We start from the raw sequence: 17666 nt of genomic DNA on the forward strand, positions 1-17666 counted from the left end.
AAACTTCCAATTTATAGGTTCTACGGGTTAATAATATCAACTTAATGGTCATTCAGAATAATCAGGCTTAACCTTCTCTTGGTTATTACTTATTTTGAATTTTGTTTTAAAACCTGGAATACATGATTGAAGTTTTTTGTAGAGAATTTTAACTTTTCAGACATTTATGGAATGAATTCGGATTTCGCGCTAGCAATACCTCTGCTTAATGCCACTCTTACACCTAGCTATAACCACTCCTAAAAATATAGTGTTTCTGTTAATTTGCTTTATTACTTGTACGTAATGAGAAAAAATGAGATTACACTCTGCATATTGTTGTTCTGCAGTCATGTGTTTTTAACTTAACATGATTCCTTGGAGATTATTCCAGATAAGTACATGTTGCAGTATCTAATTCCTTGGAATGCTCTATTACAGACATACCATCAGTTCAGAGACAGACATTTTTATTTTTTAATTATAAATAATGCTTCCTTGAATATCATTCTATGTGTCTATCCTTGTACTTTAATGTAAAATTTTTTACAGTAAATTTCTAAAAGTGGACATTTTGGATCATGGGATTACATGAACTTCTGATACTTAAACATTTAAAATTCTTTCACTTCTTTAGTCTTTATTTTCTTATTTAAGAAAGAAAAGCAACATGAGCATAATAGGAATGAAGTATTCCCATTTGGAAAGATAATGTCCTTAGATTACAAACTAAAACTAATGCAACTTATGTAAAATTATATAAATGGAAATTCCTTAGTATTATATTTTAGGTAGCTTATTTTCATGATTTTCCCATAATGTTAATTTTCAAATATTAAATTATCTCTCTGCCTTTAATTTACAAAATAGAGGTGAGCTTTATTTTTTTTAAGTTTTTTATCCTTTATATTTTATAGCATAGGCTGATTTTTCTTTTGTGAATAATAGGAGGATGAAGTAACTTTCAAAAGACAGATTCTTTGTTGGCTCCAATGGAATTTTTGCATACCAAAGCAACAGAATTTCATAATTTATTCTTTTACTAATTTCACAACAGGGACTGAAGACCTACTTCTTGCTTTAAGTCATGGTCCTGGGGATAGAATGTTTAAGTCTCTCTGAGCGACTTGTGGATATGTGGAATTATTAACAAAAGTATGTGAAAATTGCTGCAATATTAATGATCCTGGACTAGAGTAGCACAGAGAAAGGACACAGTCTAGTCCACAGTCTTGAAAAAGTGAATAAGCATATGTGAATATGTTATAGAGCTCAATTTCACTCATTTTAATGATAACAAGAAAGAGAAAATCAGGAAAATAAAAATATACCCCACTTTTCGTCACTTTCTCTCTGCCTATTATACATACCTAGAAATTTGCTTAAATATTTGCATTGAGGTAGATTGACATGAGACCCTCCATGGAGATCCTGGACTATGAAGACTTCCGACCCATGGTCACTGATGTGAAAAAAATAAGAGTCCTGGGCACTCTCTGTAATTAAATACATGGACATGACTAATGGAGAAAAATGTGCCTACTGATTATACTCACAGGCCAATATTTTAACAGTATTTTTATTCTGAAACTGCCTGGAATTATGCATCAGATCTGTACAATCAGTTGACATGAAACACCTTGTCTGGAGAGCTTCCTAACATTTTAATTATTCAACATGCCTAATTTTATTTTTAATTAATGTCTGGAGGAGTTTTTGGTCTTATCACAGGGAAAAGACAGAGAGATGGCAGTGTGATTCTCTTCCCCATTTTCTTGCTAAGACACAAGCTCCATTAAGAGAATGAATGGAAGGTGCTATTGGTGACATTTAGACCAATAAGCCAGTTCAATTTGCTTTTTAAATTTGGCTTTTTTTTTTTGCTTCAATATTCCTTTTTCATTGTTTGATTTATATTACTTGCCTTTTATTCATATCATTTTAATTCCCACTGGAATGTGGTCTATCTTATTCAGTTCCTCATTTGTTCTTTCATTAATTCTTCCACGCTTTTATCTATCCTGCCATGCACAGTACTAACAACGGTGCAAGCACCAAGAAATACAAAAAATGAATATGATATCAGTCCAGTCCTTAAAGATTTCTCAGTTCAGTGAAGGAAAAAGAAACAAATAAAATATCTTCACCTCGATTTCTTTCCTTTTTACTTTCTTTTTCTGAATGTTATTCAGTCTAACCTCATATTTACCTACTTAAGCTCTACTCAGTGAGCCAGAAACAAAAGAAAACATTTTTTATATCCAAAGAGCTTAGAATTAAGTTCAGATAAAGTGCACCAAGCCTTTGCTAATGCAACCCAAGTATTTGCCTCTGGATAATTTCGAGTTCTCAACGCTGCTGGGTCACCCATTCATTTGATACTTGAACTAAATTGCTAACAAACTGAGTTCCTGTTCCTTCCATGGGAAGCTCTGTAAGCTCTATGCCTTCCCAGTATCTCCAAGAATTTTCATGGGGGCTACATTTCCCCTTATTACCTGTTATTCTTATTTTTATGACTCTTCTATGTTTCTTATACCTACTACGTATCCCACCTCCCATGGTTGACTTCTCCCTCTTTTTGTCCTCTACTGGCCCAATACCTTCATTCCTTGAAACAGAATCAACATCAAGCTCTTTTTATAAAATAGCCTTTTGCTGAAAGCAAAACAGAAAAAGCATCATCTTAAAATTTAATATTCTCCATTGCTATTCTCAAGTTCTGCTACTGAACCTGTGAAGGGATTTCTCATTTGGTGGACATCACATTTTCAGCTCTTCCTCCTTCTCCTTAGAGAATTTTTCATTTTCCCCGCTTCAGAATTCAACCTCAATTTCCAAATTTCTATTATGTTATTGTCAAGCATAGTTTTGTTCTGTCTCAGAATCCTAAGATTATTATCCTAAGATTAGAATCCAGACTGTGACTAGTGTTTTTAGCTTTCATAAATAAAAACATTGCCTCTCTGGCTGTTTTTTGTTGTTGTTGTTGTTTTTTTTGAGACAGAGTCTCTCTCTATTGCCCAGGCTGGAGTGTAGTGGCACAATCTTAGCTCACTGCAACCTTTGCCTCCTGGGTTCAAGTGATTCTCCTGCCTCAGTACTTGAGAAAGTAGCTGGGATTACAGGCATGCACCACCACGCCCAGCTAATTTTTGTATTTTTAGTAGTGACGGGGTTTCATCATGTTGGCCAGGATGGTCTTGAACTCCTGACCTCAAGTGACCTGTCCACCTCAGCCTCCCAAACTGCTGAGATTACAGATGAGAGTCACCACCCCTGGCCTCTCTGGTTGTTTTTAAAGCAAAATAATAAGCTACCTCTGAGATGAATGTTGTCTTTTTCTCAGAATGCCAAAGTTGTTTTCTTTTTCAAATATTCTTTTATTTTCCTCTTTAGAGTAAAAATATTACTATATACATTTTATATATGTTATATATAACATAAATAATTATTTCATTGTATAAATTAATATATTATAGTAAAATATTACTATAATAGGGAAATAAAAAGAATATTTGAAAATGGAATCAACTTTGGTATGACACTGGCAAATTTGCAAAGTACTTAAAAGCTAAAGATATACAGAGTTATAAAAAATAGCAAAGTAGAATAATACAAATACAAAATCATGATGTGGTTCTTTAAATATTGCCAATAAAAATAAACACAAATACCAAATGACAAGCAACTTTTGGTTTTCAAAGTTTTGTATCTTAGAACTGTTTATAGGCTGTTCACATGTTTTATTTATGCACAAGAATTTGCATAGAAACCAAAATTTTGTCAAAATACACACAAATACACACACACCGACGAACATCTCATTACTAAGGAGGTAGTGAGCTATTAAGGCTTTAGGAAGATTCTTTTGAGTCTATAAATGCCTGAAATGCTTGAGTCTAAGGTAGGGATGGTGAAAAGTATAGTTGAGGGGTGGGAGTCAGTAGGTACATATTGGCAGGACTCTAATGACAAAAGATTTTAGGTGGAATAAGAAACAAACATGACGCCTAAATCTACAGGTAAAATTGGGATTAGATTAATAAGTAATTTATGAATCGAGGATAACTGATTCTTCCTCTGAAAGGTTATCTTTGAATGTGTACATAGGATCTTAATGATACTGTTACAACAAATGATTGATTAAAAAAGAATAGTACATTTACTTATACAAAGCGAAAACTGAATGACAAAAGAATGCTATTATCTCATAAAACATCTGGGAAAGCTAATGGTCAGATCACATTGCCAAAACTTAGAGCACTTGGAAAATGTGCATGAGAGAGCAAGTCAAAGCCGTGAAAATGACCTGCCTTAGAATACTATACAGCTGATGTACTAACTGGCACACTGTAGAAGAAGTTCCATAATTTGAGGTGGCTCTTTAGGGCAGATAGCTGCAGTCCTAAGATATTTTAGTCCTTTTGTATACCCTTTACATTCTGGCATATTAAAACTCAACCAGGTAAAAAGGGTGGCGGTTTCAATCTCTTCTTTAACTGTCTCAGCTCTTCCCAATGGCATGCTTGAGGACTAGATGTTACGGGCAACTTTGGATTTGGATACACTCTATTATAATTTTCAAGAAAGAACCTCCCTCCACTTGACTGACAGCTTCCTTCTCCTGAAAGACTCTTTTGTTTAGACATTTAAGGAAGAGTCTATTGGTGTTCATTTAGCATGCTAAACCTGAGGTGTTATCACAGAGTACTAGTGATCTCTAGCACTGCTGACTGCAACAGTGCCATTCATTCAAACAACTGGATTTCAAAATTTCAGATCTTTAATATTACGAAGTATGTGATCCCAGCCTAAATAAATGGTTTTCAGCACATTTGTATTCTGCATTTGAGAGTTTGGTAAGTGAGAGGAAGAGAATCTGGAGCTAAACTTGTCAGGTTAGTGACTCAGGCTTATCATTTTGTAGTTTATGACCATGGAAAAGTAGTTTAAACTTTCTGTCCTGATATCGCTGAACTGTAAAATGGAGTAGGAGTAGTGCTGTTATGAGGATTGATGTAAGTTAATGATGTAAATTACTTTCAACAGTATATGGTACTACTAAGAACTATATGGGTGCTTTTTCTTACTATTCTGTATTGGTAGGTGTGTGTGTGTAGTCATGTATTATTGGCTGAAGAAATGAATTGAATTTAAGAAAACCCTTTCAACTTTATAGTATGTTACTCTAACACTTTGAGATCCATTTTCAAGAGAGGAAGATATTTCATTTAAATTGCTACTTTACTGGGTTTTTCTCCTTTCAGTCTTATTTATTCTTCCTCCCTAGATTTGCACTTTTGGACAAGTCTCCACCTGAAGTTGATGTAATTTGCATGGCAGCATGTATTGCAAAGATTGTTTTGTTTTCATGCCGATACCGTATGATATCCAGAACATTATATATATGAATATAAATCTACAGCTAAATTTGGGTAGTTTCCAAATTTCTATCAGTGTGTCATGCACCTAATATTTAAAGGTTTAAAACTTGATCTTATGCGTAAAGATTTCTAGGATCATAAACTGTTGTCTAAATTTCTCTTTTGTTTTGGTGTGTTTTCAATTGCAATTCCTTGCAGTGATTTTCGTGTTCTCTTTACAGGTTATATTTTCTTATACAAAAAACCTCAATAAATTATATTCCAACATAAAGCAAAACTTTGTGTAAGTTGAAAACAGAACCTGAAATACATTACCCATACACTCTAATTAATGTTACATACATGTATCTTCTTTTTCTTAGGTCATATCCAAGTGAAACCTCTAAATATACTGTTGTTCCTTCTTATTTACAGGAATTATTGCTTTTAGATTTGAATCAACATATATTATGATTCAGATCACTGTGGGTTTTTTTATTTCTTTTTCTTCTACAGTTTATTGCTTTTGCTTCTTTATTCTTCATCCTGGTTTCAATTACAACTTTTTGCCTGGAAACACATGAAGCTTTCAATATTGTTAAAAACAAGACAGAACCAGTCATCAATGGCACAAGTGTTGTTCTACAGTATGAAATTGAAACGGATCCTGCCTTGACGTATGTAGAAGGAGTGTGTGTGGTGTGGTTTACATTTGAATTTTTAGTCCGTATTGTTTTTTCACCCAATAAACTTGAATTCATCAAAAATCTCTTGAATATCATTGACTTTGTGGCCATCCTACCTTTCTACTTAGAGGTGGGACTCAGTGGGCTGTCATCCAAAGCTGCTAAAGATGTACTTGGCTTCCTCAGGGTGGTAAGGTTTGTGAGGATCCTGAGAATTTTCAAGCTCACCCGCCATTTTGTAGGTCTGAGGGTGCTTGGACATACTCTTCGAGCTAGTACTAATGAATTTTTGCTGCTGATAATTTTCCTGGCTCTAGGAGTTTTGATATTTGCTACCATGATCTACTATGCCGAGAGAGTGGGAGCTCAACCTAACGACCCTTCAGCTAGTGAACACACACAGTTCAAAAACATTCCCATTGGGTTCTGGTGGGCTGTAGTGACCATGACTACCCTGGGTTATGGGGATATGTACCCCCAAACATGGTCAGGCATGCTGGTGGGAGCCCTGTGTGCTCTGGCTGGAGTGCTGACAATAGCCATGCCAGTGCCTGTCATTGTCAACAATTTTGGAATGTACTACTCCTTGGCAATGGCAAAGCAGAAACTTCCAAGGAAAAGAAAGAAGCACATCCCTCCTGCTCCTCAGGCAAGCTCACCTACTTTTTGCAAGACAGAATTAAATATGGCCTGCAATAGTACACAGAGTGACACGTGTCTGGGCAAAGACAATCGACTTCTGGAACATAACAGATCAGGTAAGGCAGGACTTCAAATGCATGTTATTAAATGCTTTATAGACCAGTATGTTCCTTAGACAGAAGGCAGTCATTCTCATTTTCTGCACATGTTCATGAGTTTTCAGCCCTAACCCCTTCACAAAATGTGTGTTTGCATCAGGCTTACAGATAGCTAGACGGTAGCATTTTCTAAATGAACCCCAAGTAGAATACTGCATAGCTGGTCTATAGAGTTTTCCTGCTTTAGTGGGAATGCCCTTTGCTGATGGTGCCAATATTTTCTTTTGCCTGTTTGTTGCTTTTGTGCCAATGTTTCTTTGTTTCCCTGCACGATGTGATGGTATGATATTGACCATTTTTCATCTTTCATCTTCAAAATGTTGATCTCCATATCGTTTGGCTTGGTGTGTTTGTCTCAGTTTTACCTCTGCCACATGGTGCCATGCATCTCAACCTAATTCACAAGAAGCAGTTATTTAAGAAGAATGGATGCTTACATTTCAAAGGCCTAAACTCCAAACAGGTGATATGGAAGATAACCTTTTTGATAACAAAGCTCTTCCCTAGTAATATCCTGGAGGATTGATAAAATTTTCATTGTTCTTAAATTAAGTAGGGTATCTCATTATAACCCCTTTGATGAGGGTCAATGACATGTAATATAATTAACCCTCCATTTTTCAAGGAATAGATGATCTTCTTTGGCCACTCAATGGCAAAGTTGAATTTCTCAGTGGAATTCCTTTTTAGACACAATGTATTGGGTTCTGCTCTCTCTCAGAACTGAATTTTGAATGATTTACTGCTTGAGATTAGCTGAATCTCTACTCTTCCCCATTGCTGTAGACAATGTAGAGTTGATTGACTAGAAATTGACATTCAGCTGCCAAAGTCATAGTAGTGTCACCTCTTGTCTACTGTCTGGTACAGGTAAAATATTTTGCAGATTAAACAATTTAATTAACTTTTACCCTACTATGAAAATTTAGGGTTTATCAATTCCCCATAACTTAGATATATTTTATTTTTTCTTATAGAAAAATGACATGATGATTTTATGTGAATAGTTTTGCATAATTTAGAAGTAACATCAACTAAGAAAGCAAACAAACTAACACAAAGGGAGGCATCATTTTCATAAGTCCCTCTTTAGCTTCTAGAGGTAAATGGAAAAAACAATGTGACTGGAGGTGAAGTTTGTAAGTGTTTATAAGTTTCATTCACAGTCCTTATGCTTATTTAGTAGATGGCTATGCAAATTCTGCTAACATATATCTAAAAACTGTTAAGAATGTATTTATGAAAGGTAGAGTTTAGTTGGTGTTGCTGCTGTCATCAAACTATTCTCAAGTATCTATGCAGAGCCCTTAAGAAGGGCATGGGAAAAGAGCCCTTAAGAAGGGCACTATCATCCCAGGTAAACAATGAAATAACAAACTAGTATCTAGGCTAATAGGATGTGAAAGTCTTTGGCAAGGATACAGAAGTAAACAGATACTCATTTCAAGGACATTTGGAGAAGTTGGCCTTGTTCCACTGCATGCTCAAAAATATTTTGCCGCTTCCAAATAGAGTACCTGGACACGGAGTTTGTGTGCTTTGGAATAATTTTTTAAGAGTTTGGGACACAATACCTTCAGAAATTAATAAAAGCATGTCTTTTAAATAACCACAAAGGCAAAATGTACTTAAGAGATTTTCTTAAATAGGTTCCATTTAAAAATATTCCTATTCAGAGTAAATAGATAACATGTCAAAAATTGTAAGACAATAATCTATGTGCTTTTTCATTATCACACTTACTTTGAGTTCATATTAGTTGTGTTAAAGGCAATTTCTTATTAGATAAAATCCAAAATGGAATTAAAATCTCCCAAATAACATTTCTACTCTTTTCAATACATTTCCATTTTGCTCCATGTAATTTTTCGTGAAGAGTGATAAAAATTCTTTTTCTTATTGTGATGTGATTCTTGTGTTTTGTATATCGAGTGACTGGACTACCAGCATTCTGTGTAAACTCTTTGTACTGTCTCATTTCCTCATTCATCACTGTCTGTCAATGGGCATGGTGCTGTGACCAGTGTTATCAGGTGACGACAGTACAGGAAGTGAGCCGCCACTATCACCCCCAGAAAGGCTCCCCATCAGACGCTCTAGTACCAGAGACAAAAACAGAAGAGGGGAAACATGTTTCCTACTGACGACAGGTGATTACACGTGTGCTTCTGATGGAGGGATCAGGAAAGGTAGGCATGCATTTAATCAGATCATAACAGGTGACTTAGCAATAAACTGTTGTAAATACATGGAGTAATGTAAAATGCTCATTCATCATTTTCTAGGAAAGACTGCGTGCGGTGCTCTTTTCCTCTCTCCATTACATCTTCTCTCCTTAGACACTTGTTAAAATACATAATAACCTATGTGATTGTCATATCTGAAAGGCATCTCATCCCTTTTTCTCTCTCCTTTGGTTTGCCATTTTTCTATGGGCAGAATTGGAATGGAATATGTAAATATTAAATCACTTATCCAATTACTTTAATATAATGTACTCAGCAGTCATTAAAAGTTATCTTTTTCACTACAGCAAATAAAACTCACTAATTGGCTCTGTGCACATATTTGATGAGTAATTTATGACTATAAAACAATTGTAAGTTTTTTTTTTTCTCAAAGTAAAGCATAAAACATTCTCTAATGTCTCTTATCCAGTACATGGGTAGTTTTTGCCAGTGGTTTATCTGAGGGTCTCAAGGTTGCAAAGGCCCATGATCCTTAGTCATATGGAACAGTATATGTAATCACTTCAAAGCCTACTTGTGTAATCACAAAATGCACTTACAGAATTTTCTTCATGACCAATAATAAAAAAATCTGTTTATTACTATTTTTCAACAGACATGAACTGTGCCTGACACCTAGAAGATAATAAATCTTGGTTGAATGAATAAAAATTATGGGACGAGCATCTTTGTTAAAAGAGTATAATAGAATATTGAAGCTCCCACTTATCATGTGGGTCCTTTTTCCTTGATTGTACCACTGTCTAAACTATTCCCGAAAAAGTTTTTTATTCCCTTTTGGTAAACTTTACAATCGTAGGACAATTGGGATCTTTTCCTCCCCTTTAAGAATAGTCTTGTGATGATTATAACCCACTTTTGTCAAAAGGGGTATGCTTTATTATTAGCTTCTACTTTGACAATTCCAGTTGCTTTATTGCCACAGTAATTTTTCCTCTGTTGACAGAATAGGGAAAGAACTCTAATAATGTCTTATGGTAATTGATTGAATTTGAATAAAAATCCACTTTAAAACTTTCATATTAGCACTACTGCATTTAAATAATACTGTGCTTAGTTGCTATTCATCGGAGTTTCTCCTTATTGAATTATTTACCATTTAAGGCTCAAATATTTATTTTGTGATTCTCTTTTTCTTTGAAATATTTTATTGCCCATGTTGTACTTCTCTTAATTTCTTTTGATCACTTTAGATTTTTCTTCTTTGCTTCTATGCCTTTGAGACTTAAAAGAGAAGACAAAGGACTCTTGTTCCTTCCATGAATAATATTTTAAATACTTCTCCATTCCAATTACTTCCATTGTTTGCATCTATTTCTTGCACCAAAATGTATTTCAATCCTCTCAATAGATTTATTTGGTTGTTTACTGTTCTACGTTAAATATGTGCTAGAAAAATCTTTAAACATATTTTGAAGACAGTGAATACACTATCATAGTATTCGAGCAAAATATATGTACATATGTTAAGTAATCATATCAAACTAATATTTTATATAGAACATGCTGTTCTAAGTGCATTGAATATCTTAAATCACTGTACACAATGTATATACATGTTAAATTTACTTACATTTTAGAGCAGCATTCAATGAGATTATCACATGCAATATTTATACTAAGATTATGTGTTTAAAGAACTCTCTAGAATGTTTTTCTTCTATGTTAGACAATATTTTGAGTTTTAAACTAACAAAGAAAATCATGAACAAGAAAAGGCTTTGCAAGTTATAAGGCACTATCCAAATACAAAATTTTACTATAAATTGCAAAGTTTTGCAAGCAAAGCAATTAATAAGATATTTAGTTTGCATGTAAAATGTATACATGCAATCTTATTTCACAAATACAAATTATTTTTTGTTAGTGAGAACATCTTTGAAAATTTATTCATGAGCTTTTTACTGTTTGTCATTTCTTATCATAATCAACTCTTTTTCATTCTTGCTTAAGTAGTTTATAGCTATATGTTTTTTCCTGCTAAGTATAGTAGTACTTCTGGCTAACTTCACTTAATCTTTTCAGTTGGTCATCTTATCATATCTATCACAAATGTATTCATTTCTTTTCCTGTTTCTCTTTATGTAGGTTATAGATTTCTGCTGTTACTTCTATTCATTTATTTTCTATATAATCCTTTCATTTATCCCTCAAGTTGGTATCTCTGCTGATTTGATTTTAATATTTAAAAATTCTTCTCTCTATAAGTGAAAATAAATTACTGGATTCCCACTGAATTATTTTTCTAGCTAAAAATATGAATGTAATTGGGCATATATTAAGAAATCTTTAAGGATTCTCTAAAAGAGTAAACTCTCAATACTTAGAATGCATGTTTTTTCCTTTAGGAAAGCATATTACATAAACTAAAACATGCTCGTGAATAGCACATGAGTAGGTAGTTTCAGTATTGCCACAGATAAGCACATGCACTTAAGAATTATTTGGAATGAATGCTGTGTATCTAGATGTTAGTTCAAAATCAGTTCAACAGTGTTTATTATCATGAATTATATTTTCAGCCATTCCACTAAAACCTTGATTAAGCAAAATTTTATCAAATTTTTAAATCATAAATGAACGTGTAGAATAAAAAAAAATATTTATAGGAATAATATATAATTTTACTAATAAATACTTGTTACTAAATTAGAAAGGAAGACTTTTCAAATAGACACTGAAATTATAGTCATTAAAAATATAGGACCTATAAACAGAATAGAATATTTATAGTAAAACTATAATTCAGAAAGATAACATTTAGAATGGCAACCAAGTTTTACATATTACTGGCATGAACACTATAAAACTGCCAAAGAGAATTTTACCTTTCTGGGTATCCTGTAGGAGCAAGGAGATTGTAGAGAACAGAGTTGTAAATCTGTATGATGATGTTTAATTATTAACAGCCCATTTAGTTCATGCATATTCACCACTTTGCCTTTAATCAAAGTCAATCAATGTTTATCGTCTAATTTACAATTTTAGGTTATACAGTCAACTTCAATGGCACAGGATAATTTTTTTCTACAATTCCCAAAGTTATATTTTCAGTCACTTTTCAGAAGACCAGTAATAACTAACCCTCCGTGCATGTGAAAATTTATATTTAGGGACTAACAAAACATTGGCCCATAATTATTTGATTAGCAGAGACTATGTGCTAGAGAACATTTGTCATAGTTAATGGATGGTATAAATTTCTATCTGCAAAATCTCAAAGAAAGCAACTAGTCTGCTGAAAGTTAATGTGTGTGCATGTTGTGAGGGGAGGGGAATGTTCATCATTTTCTTTTCTTACCCAATCCAGCTTCACCCCATAAGACAGCTTTACCCCATAAGAGGGGTATTGCTGTGATCCGCACCCATTGTCTATCTTGGCCTCTCATACATAAAATAATCAGATATATCACTTTTTCTCTTCCAATGAAAAGAGGAAAGTTATCCATAACTTCTTCTCTGGAATTTCCATGAAAAGATTCAATTAAAGAGGAATAGCTGAAAGGTACATAAAGAAAAACAATGGACCCATTTTTTTTTTTTTCTCACACACTCATCAAGTACACCAAGGTCTGATTAGAACCCAAAGAGTAAGTCATATATTGTAAGGGAGACAAGTAGTCCACTAGAATCGTATCTACTTGCTCAATTTTGGTTGCCAAAAAAGAATTTCATTTTCCTGTTCTGTAACAGTTTTTCAAGAAAGCTGTCAGAACATTCATCTCAAATCTTTGTAGTATGACTACTTTTTTAGTCAATAGTTGCCCTGCTTTAAGACATTTCACTTCAAAATTTATACTAGGTGCTTTCCACCTCGTTTAACTGTCTCTAAAATTTTGTAATAAAAAAATACTACAATATACAAATATTTCCAAAGGTGACTTTGATAGGGTTGCTTAAGTAGCTAAGGAATAAGGCTAAAGTTTATGAGAGCATCTTTTATCCTGTAACTTCATGGCTATCATTAACAAAAGATCAAGGTGTGATATAATAGAAAGAAAAGATGAATTAACACCAAATTATTCTCAATTTCTGGGTGGGAAGGCTGGGGGTGGAAATCAGCTGAAAACATCATGTAATCAAATTCAAACTTATTTCACTGAAATTATGACTCAATTTATATTTCATTCATTTTCTTTTTTTTTTCCTTTACTTTTCTTACCCAAGGAATTAGAAATGGGCATTCCATCCTACATCACCTGGATAATGGCACCAAATGCCATTATTTAAGAATCATCTTTTAACCCTATAAAGCTGGAAGATTAAATATGCTGGAAAAAGAGTTGTCCATTTAAACTTAAGTATGCTTTATTAGCTTAGGAAATAAAAAATGAAAAGAGAAAAAGTAGCCTACTTATTTCTCTTTTTTTTTCAAGAACACATTCCGAAATTTAAAAATATTAGTCAAGCTTATATCTTACTTAAGTTGCTTTGCCTAATTCTTAAATGAGTTCTAGTATTCCACATGACAAAATTACATTAGTACTAACTATAATCTGGGAAAAAATAGATTTTGAAGTATTGTAACCATAATTTGTGATGGCTGGTTTAATCTTTTCAAAATGGCAACTACAGTGAACTTCATTTTTTTAGAGTTATAAATTGTCTCAATATTAAATTCTTTGTAAGCAAATTCTTCTTTGAGCTTGAAAGTAGCACTTTTGATTACCCTGCATGGTATTATTTGTCTTTCTATATTCTGGTTGAATTCAACTGATGTCTGTGCATTTTTTCATAAAAGGATATGAAAAATCCCGAAGCTTAAACAACATAGCGGGCTTGGCAGGCAATGCTCTGAGGCTCTCTCCAGTAACATCACCCTACAACTCTCCTTGTCCTCTGAGGCGCTCTCGATCTCCCATCCCATCTATCTTGTAAACCAAACAACCAAACTGCATCAGTCGGCTAAATTGTATTAATTCAAGTACTGTTTACCCCATAATGGAAATAATTAAATGTAGAGTTACTCCAGGCTCCATTAATACAGTATAAATCTTGCATGATACTACAATTTGAAGTCAGAAATGCCACTTGGGTAGCTAATGAATTTTATCCAGGCTTTAAAGATTGTCTAAAGTAGTGCTAAGATTTCTCCTATTAATTGCCCTGATCTCCTTTTGCAATAAAATGACAGATAGTGTCAGATATTGACCAGTGCACTAATATATAAACATATCTTCAGGGAGATATATTTAAAACAGTGTGCTTCCAAATGCCAACCACTTCATTGGAACTTTATTTCTTGTGACTGTAAACCATTCTGAAGATGTCTGGGATCCTATCTTGATTGCACACAACATGACTTGTGTCAGCTCATTTGCATGGACCATCTTGTCTCTATCACCTGAAAGCAATGTTGCAGAGTTTGGGGTCTGTGGATAGCTCAGGATATGTGTACTTGCATCGAACCATCCTGCTGATATGAAAGCATTGGTCGACTGTTCTGCATGTTGAATTGTGGGGCAGGGAGGGCACGTTTCTCCTTGACATTTTTTTTTTCTTATTATTTGAAAGAAATATATGTTTTAAATAGTTTAATTTCTTGATTGATTTACTTTTCTTCAAAAATGCTGTATTGGAGTTCTGAATGTCTCTGGTTGTTTGCACACAGATAACTGCAAAGAGGTTGTCATTACTGGTTACACGCAAGCCGAGGCCAGATCTCTTACTTAATGACTTGGGGAAGGCACAAAACATGAGAGAAAGAAAGGTAACTGCCAGCCAGGCTTGCATTGTTTAGCCAGAAATTGCTGCTTGGTTCTAGACTCTTTTTTTTTTTTTTTTTTAAACCCCAGGATTTGTCATCATTTTCAGAGGCAGAGTGCCAAATATCACCCAAAGCTCTTGTGTCTTTTTTTACCCCCTTATTTTATTTTTATTTGTTAATATTTTGTGCAAACTTCAAAAGTCACTGGTGTTCACAGAAGGCTTTTTTGACTAGCCTTAAATTTCTGAATCAAAAGATTAATCAGATTTTCAGGCAGTATTTAATCAGGTGTTTTGTCCTGTATGTTGTTCCCGTCTGTCTGTCTTAGCTCCCTGTCTTTACTCTATATGCCATCTGTCTCCATGAAGCACAGAAATGCCTCTGTAAGATGTTCATGATTTTAATGTTGACTCCCTCCAACCCCAACCCCATATCTTTTTTTGCTATTTGGAGCAGCCTCTCTGCTTTGTGTATAAATTAATGATACCCTGTAGACTACCTAAGTTAATCGGCACTGTGAATCTTTTTGATAAGCAGGGTTTAAGCAGCAATTTCACCATTGCACTTGGTTGCCTGCTGCAGTGTCAGTTTCTACTACCTAGCAACCAGCATTCATTACTACACTCCAACAAAATCCTTAGGGAGTCATATTCAGTCTGAGTGGAAGAAAGTCTATTTATTCATTTCTATGAATTCAACAGCAATAGTGTGTCTCGTGTATTGAGCATGTGAGGGAAGAAAAAATGCCGTAAAATAAATAGAGGGATAAATAACATTACTAAGGCATTTGGGATCCTCGAGACTACTGATTAATTCCTATTTCTCGTGTTTATTTTTTGTTAGGAAGACAATTGTCACTTTTATTATTGGCCACGAAACATGTATTACTCTATATCCCCAAGTCCTAGAGCATGACCTGCATGTTGGAGATCTTGTACAACAATGTATTTATCCAGACGTACATATATGATACTTAGAGACACAGTGATTCTTTTGATAACACCACACATAGAACATTATAATTACACACAAATTTATGGTTAAAAGAATTAATATGCTGTCTGGTGCTGCTGTTATTGACTACAGTGTTGTACAGAATTTATCATGGATTTTTGACTGCTGAGAAAGGGACAGTGGAATTTAGCCATACCAAGGACTATACTGGAAACAGACTTCTGCTGCTGAATGTGCCCTGATGTGACCAGGTTGCACTTGGAGGAGATCCCTGCGTCTTCATGAGGCACTTAAAGCTTATAAAAGAACTGTGGCTGGAACTCATCTGGTGCTCCCCATGCGAGTGCTCTGCTTGTAGACTGGCCAGTGTCCATGAAACAACTGTAAATATTAACATGTGTGCATGGGTCAACAGTCTTGGCCATTTCTCATCAATAGAAGCCAAATTCATGATCAACATCTCTGAAGTTTCATGTAAGGCCTACACTTCTTTGAATTACTCTTCATGGGCCCACATTAGATTGTGCTGTGAATTACTTAAGGCAGTGATACTGATGTAGTATAGTTCTGTCTTAATTGCCCTTATTTCTACTTTGTTGGTTGAATCTATGAACTTGATTGTATTATTTTCTTATAAATTACTGATGTAATCAGCTTGTCAATTATGTTGTGAAATTGTTAGTATTCATTTATCAAAAATGACCTATGTTTATTCACATATTTGTTTAGTTCTGGGAAATTGTTATAGCTTAAATGAAACTCACCAACATTATTCATAGTTTAAGTCTTTTATCATTATTACCTCAATTATAAATATTATAAAAATATAATTCTGGCAATGAGAGTATTTTTTTATTCAATGATCAAGGAGCAATGACAGTATATAGTAGAATATCGATTAAATTATATCCTAAAATGTATATTTTGCATAAAAGAGATATTCTTTAATCAATTACTTTTGTGAGTTTTGTGGCAAATGAAGCTTGTACTTGTCTTTAAAACTGTTGTAGACAAAACTGTATAAGATTTTTACATCTTGCTTAATCAATATTTCCAGAGTCTATTAGTTCCCCTGGGATTCTGAATATAACATATAGCCTATTATAAACCCCTGTATCGTGGACCTTTTGTGAACATTTCAAGGCGCATGCACAACCTTGGTGATAACCAGTGGAAATGTAACTAACTGAAATGAAGAATAAAAGACAAATGAGCTGGGGATAAACTTGAATCTTATCTGATTAAATTACTTAAATTATTTTCTTGACTCTTTTCTTTGTGGTGCAGTTTTCAAAGGACTTTACTATTTTTCTGTTTTATGGTATCACACCAGGCCCTTGTATGCAATGAAGAATTTGGGATAAAAATATTTAAAAACATACACTAACTATCATTCAAGTGTTAGGCAAATAGCCAATGTATTCTTCTTCTTTCGTCTGTCTAGATTTCTCTCATAATTCTGAGATTTTAAAATTATTAAGTATTATGGTATCTGACATTTATAAAGTATTTATGATTAGTGCTGAAATTTTCTTTTTTCCTATAGAGATGGGGGTCTTGCTATGTTGCCTAGGCTGTTCTCGAACTCCTGGCCTCAAGTAATTCTCCTGCCTCAGCCTCCCAAAGTGCTGAGTTTTTATTTATTTTCCAAGTTAATCATCACAGCAATTCTAGAGGCAGGTAATTTTGTTTTCATTTTACTGGTGATAAAGTTAAGGATGAGAGAGGTAGAACTGTTCATTTACATTTTTGCCACAGATAATGTTCCCTGTCATACTTTTTTGTGGATTAAATATTTACTGGGCCTCAAGTTGTAAATGCCCTATCAAAGATGGCTTCTGTCTCACCTTTGGGTAACAGGACTGTCTTTCAGAAGCACACCGTACATAGTTGGCCTTTCATTTATGTCGTGGTAATACATATAA

General features: G+C 34.0%; 1 protein-coding gene across 21 annotated transcripts in view; it reads left to right on the forward strand.

Moving 5' to 3' along the window:
• LOC105473347 (potassium voltage-gated channel subfamily C member 2) overlaps positions 1 to 17001 on the forward strand; it is a 168375-nt gene extending 151374 nt beyond the window's left edge. For 3 of the 21 annotated variants that reach the window (XM_011727129.3, XM_011727130.3, XM_071071429.1), the window contains 3 exons: positions 5862 to 6789; positions 8856 to 9020; positions 13822 to 17001. In XM_011727129.3, coding sequence (XP_011725431.1) covers positions 5862 to 6789; positions 8856 to 9020; positions 13822 to 13958 — 1230 coding nt within the window. In that variant the 3' untranslated portion in view covers positions 13959 to 17001. Of the gene's footprint in view, positions 1 to 5861; positions 6790 to 7190; positions 7338 to 8855; positions 9021 to 13247 lie in introns of all 21 variants that reach the window. The other 18 variants (XM_011727138.2, XM_071071434.1, XM_011727135.3 and 15 more) reach the window with 16 other exon arrangements.
• Positions 17002 to 17666: the final 665 nt, after the last annotated feature.

This window comes from Macaca nemestrina, chromosome 10, assembly GCF_043159975.1.
Source record: "Macaca nemestrina isolate mMacNem1 chromosome 10, mMacNem.hap1, whole genome shotgun sequence".
Classification (NCBI taxonomy): Eukaryota; Metazoa; Chordata; class Mammalia; order Primates; family Cercopithecidae; genus Macaca; species Macaca nemestrina.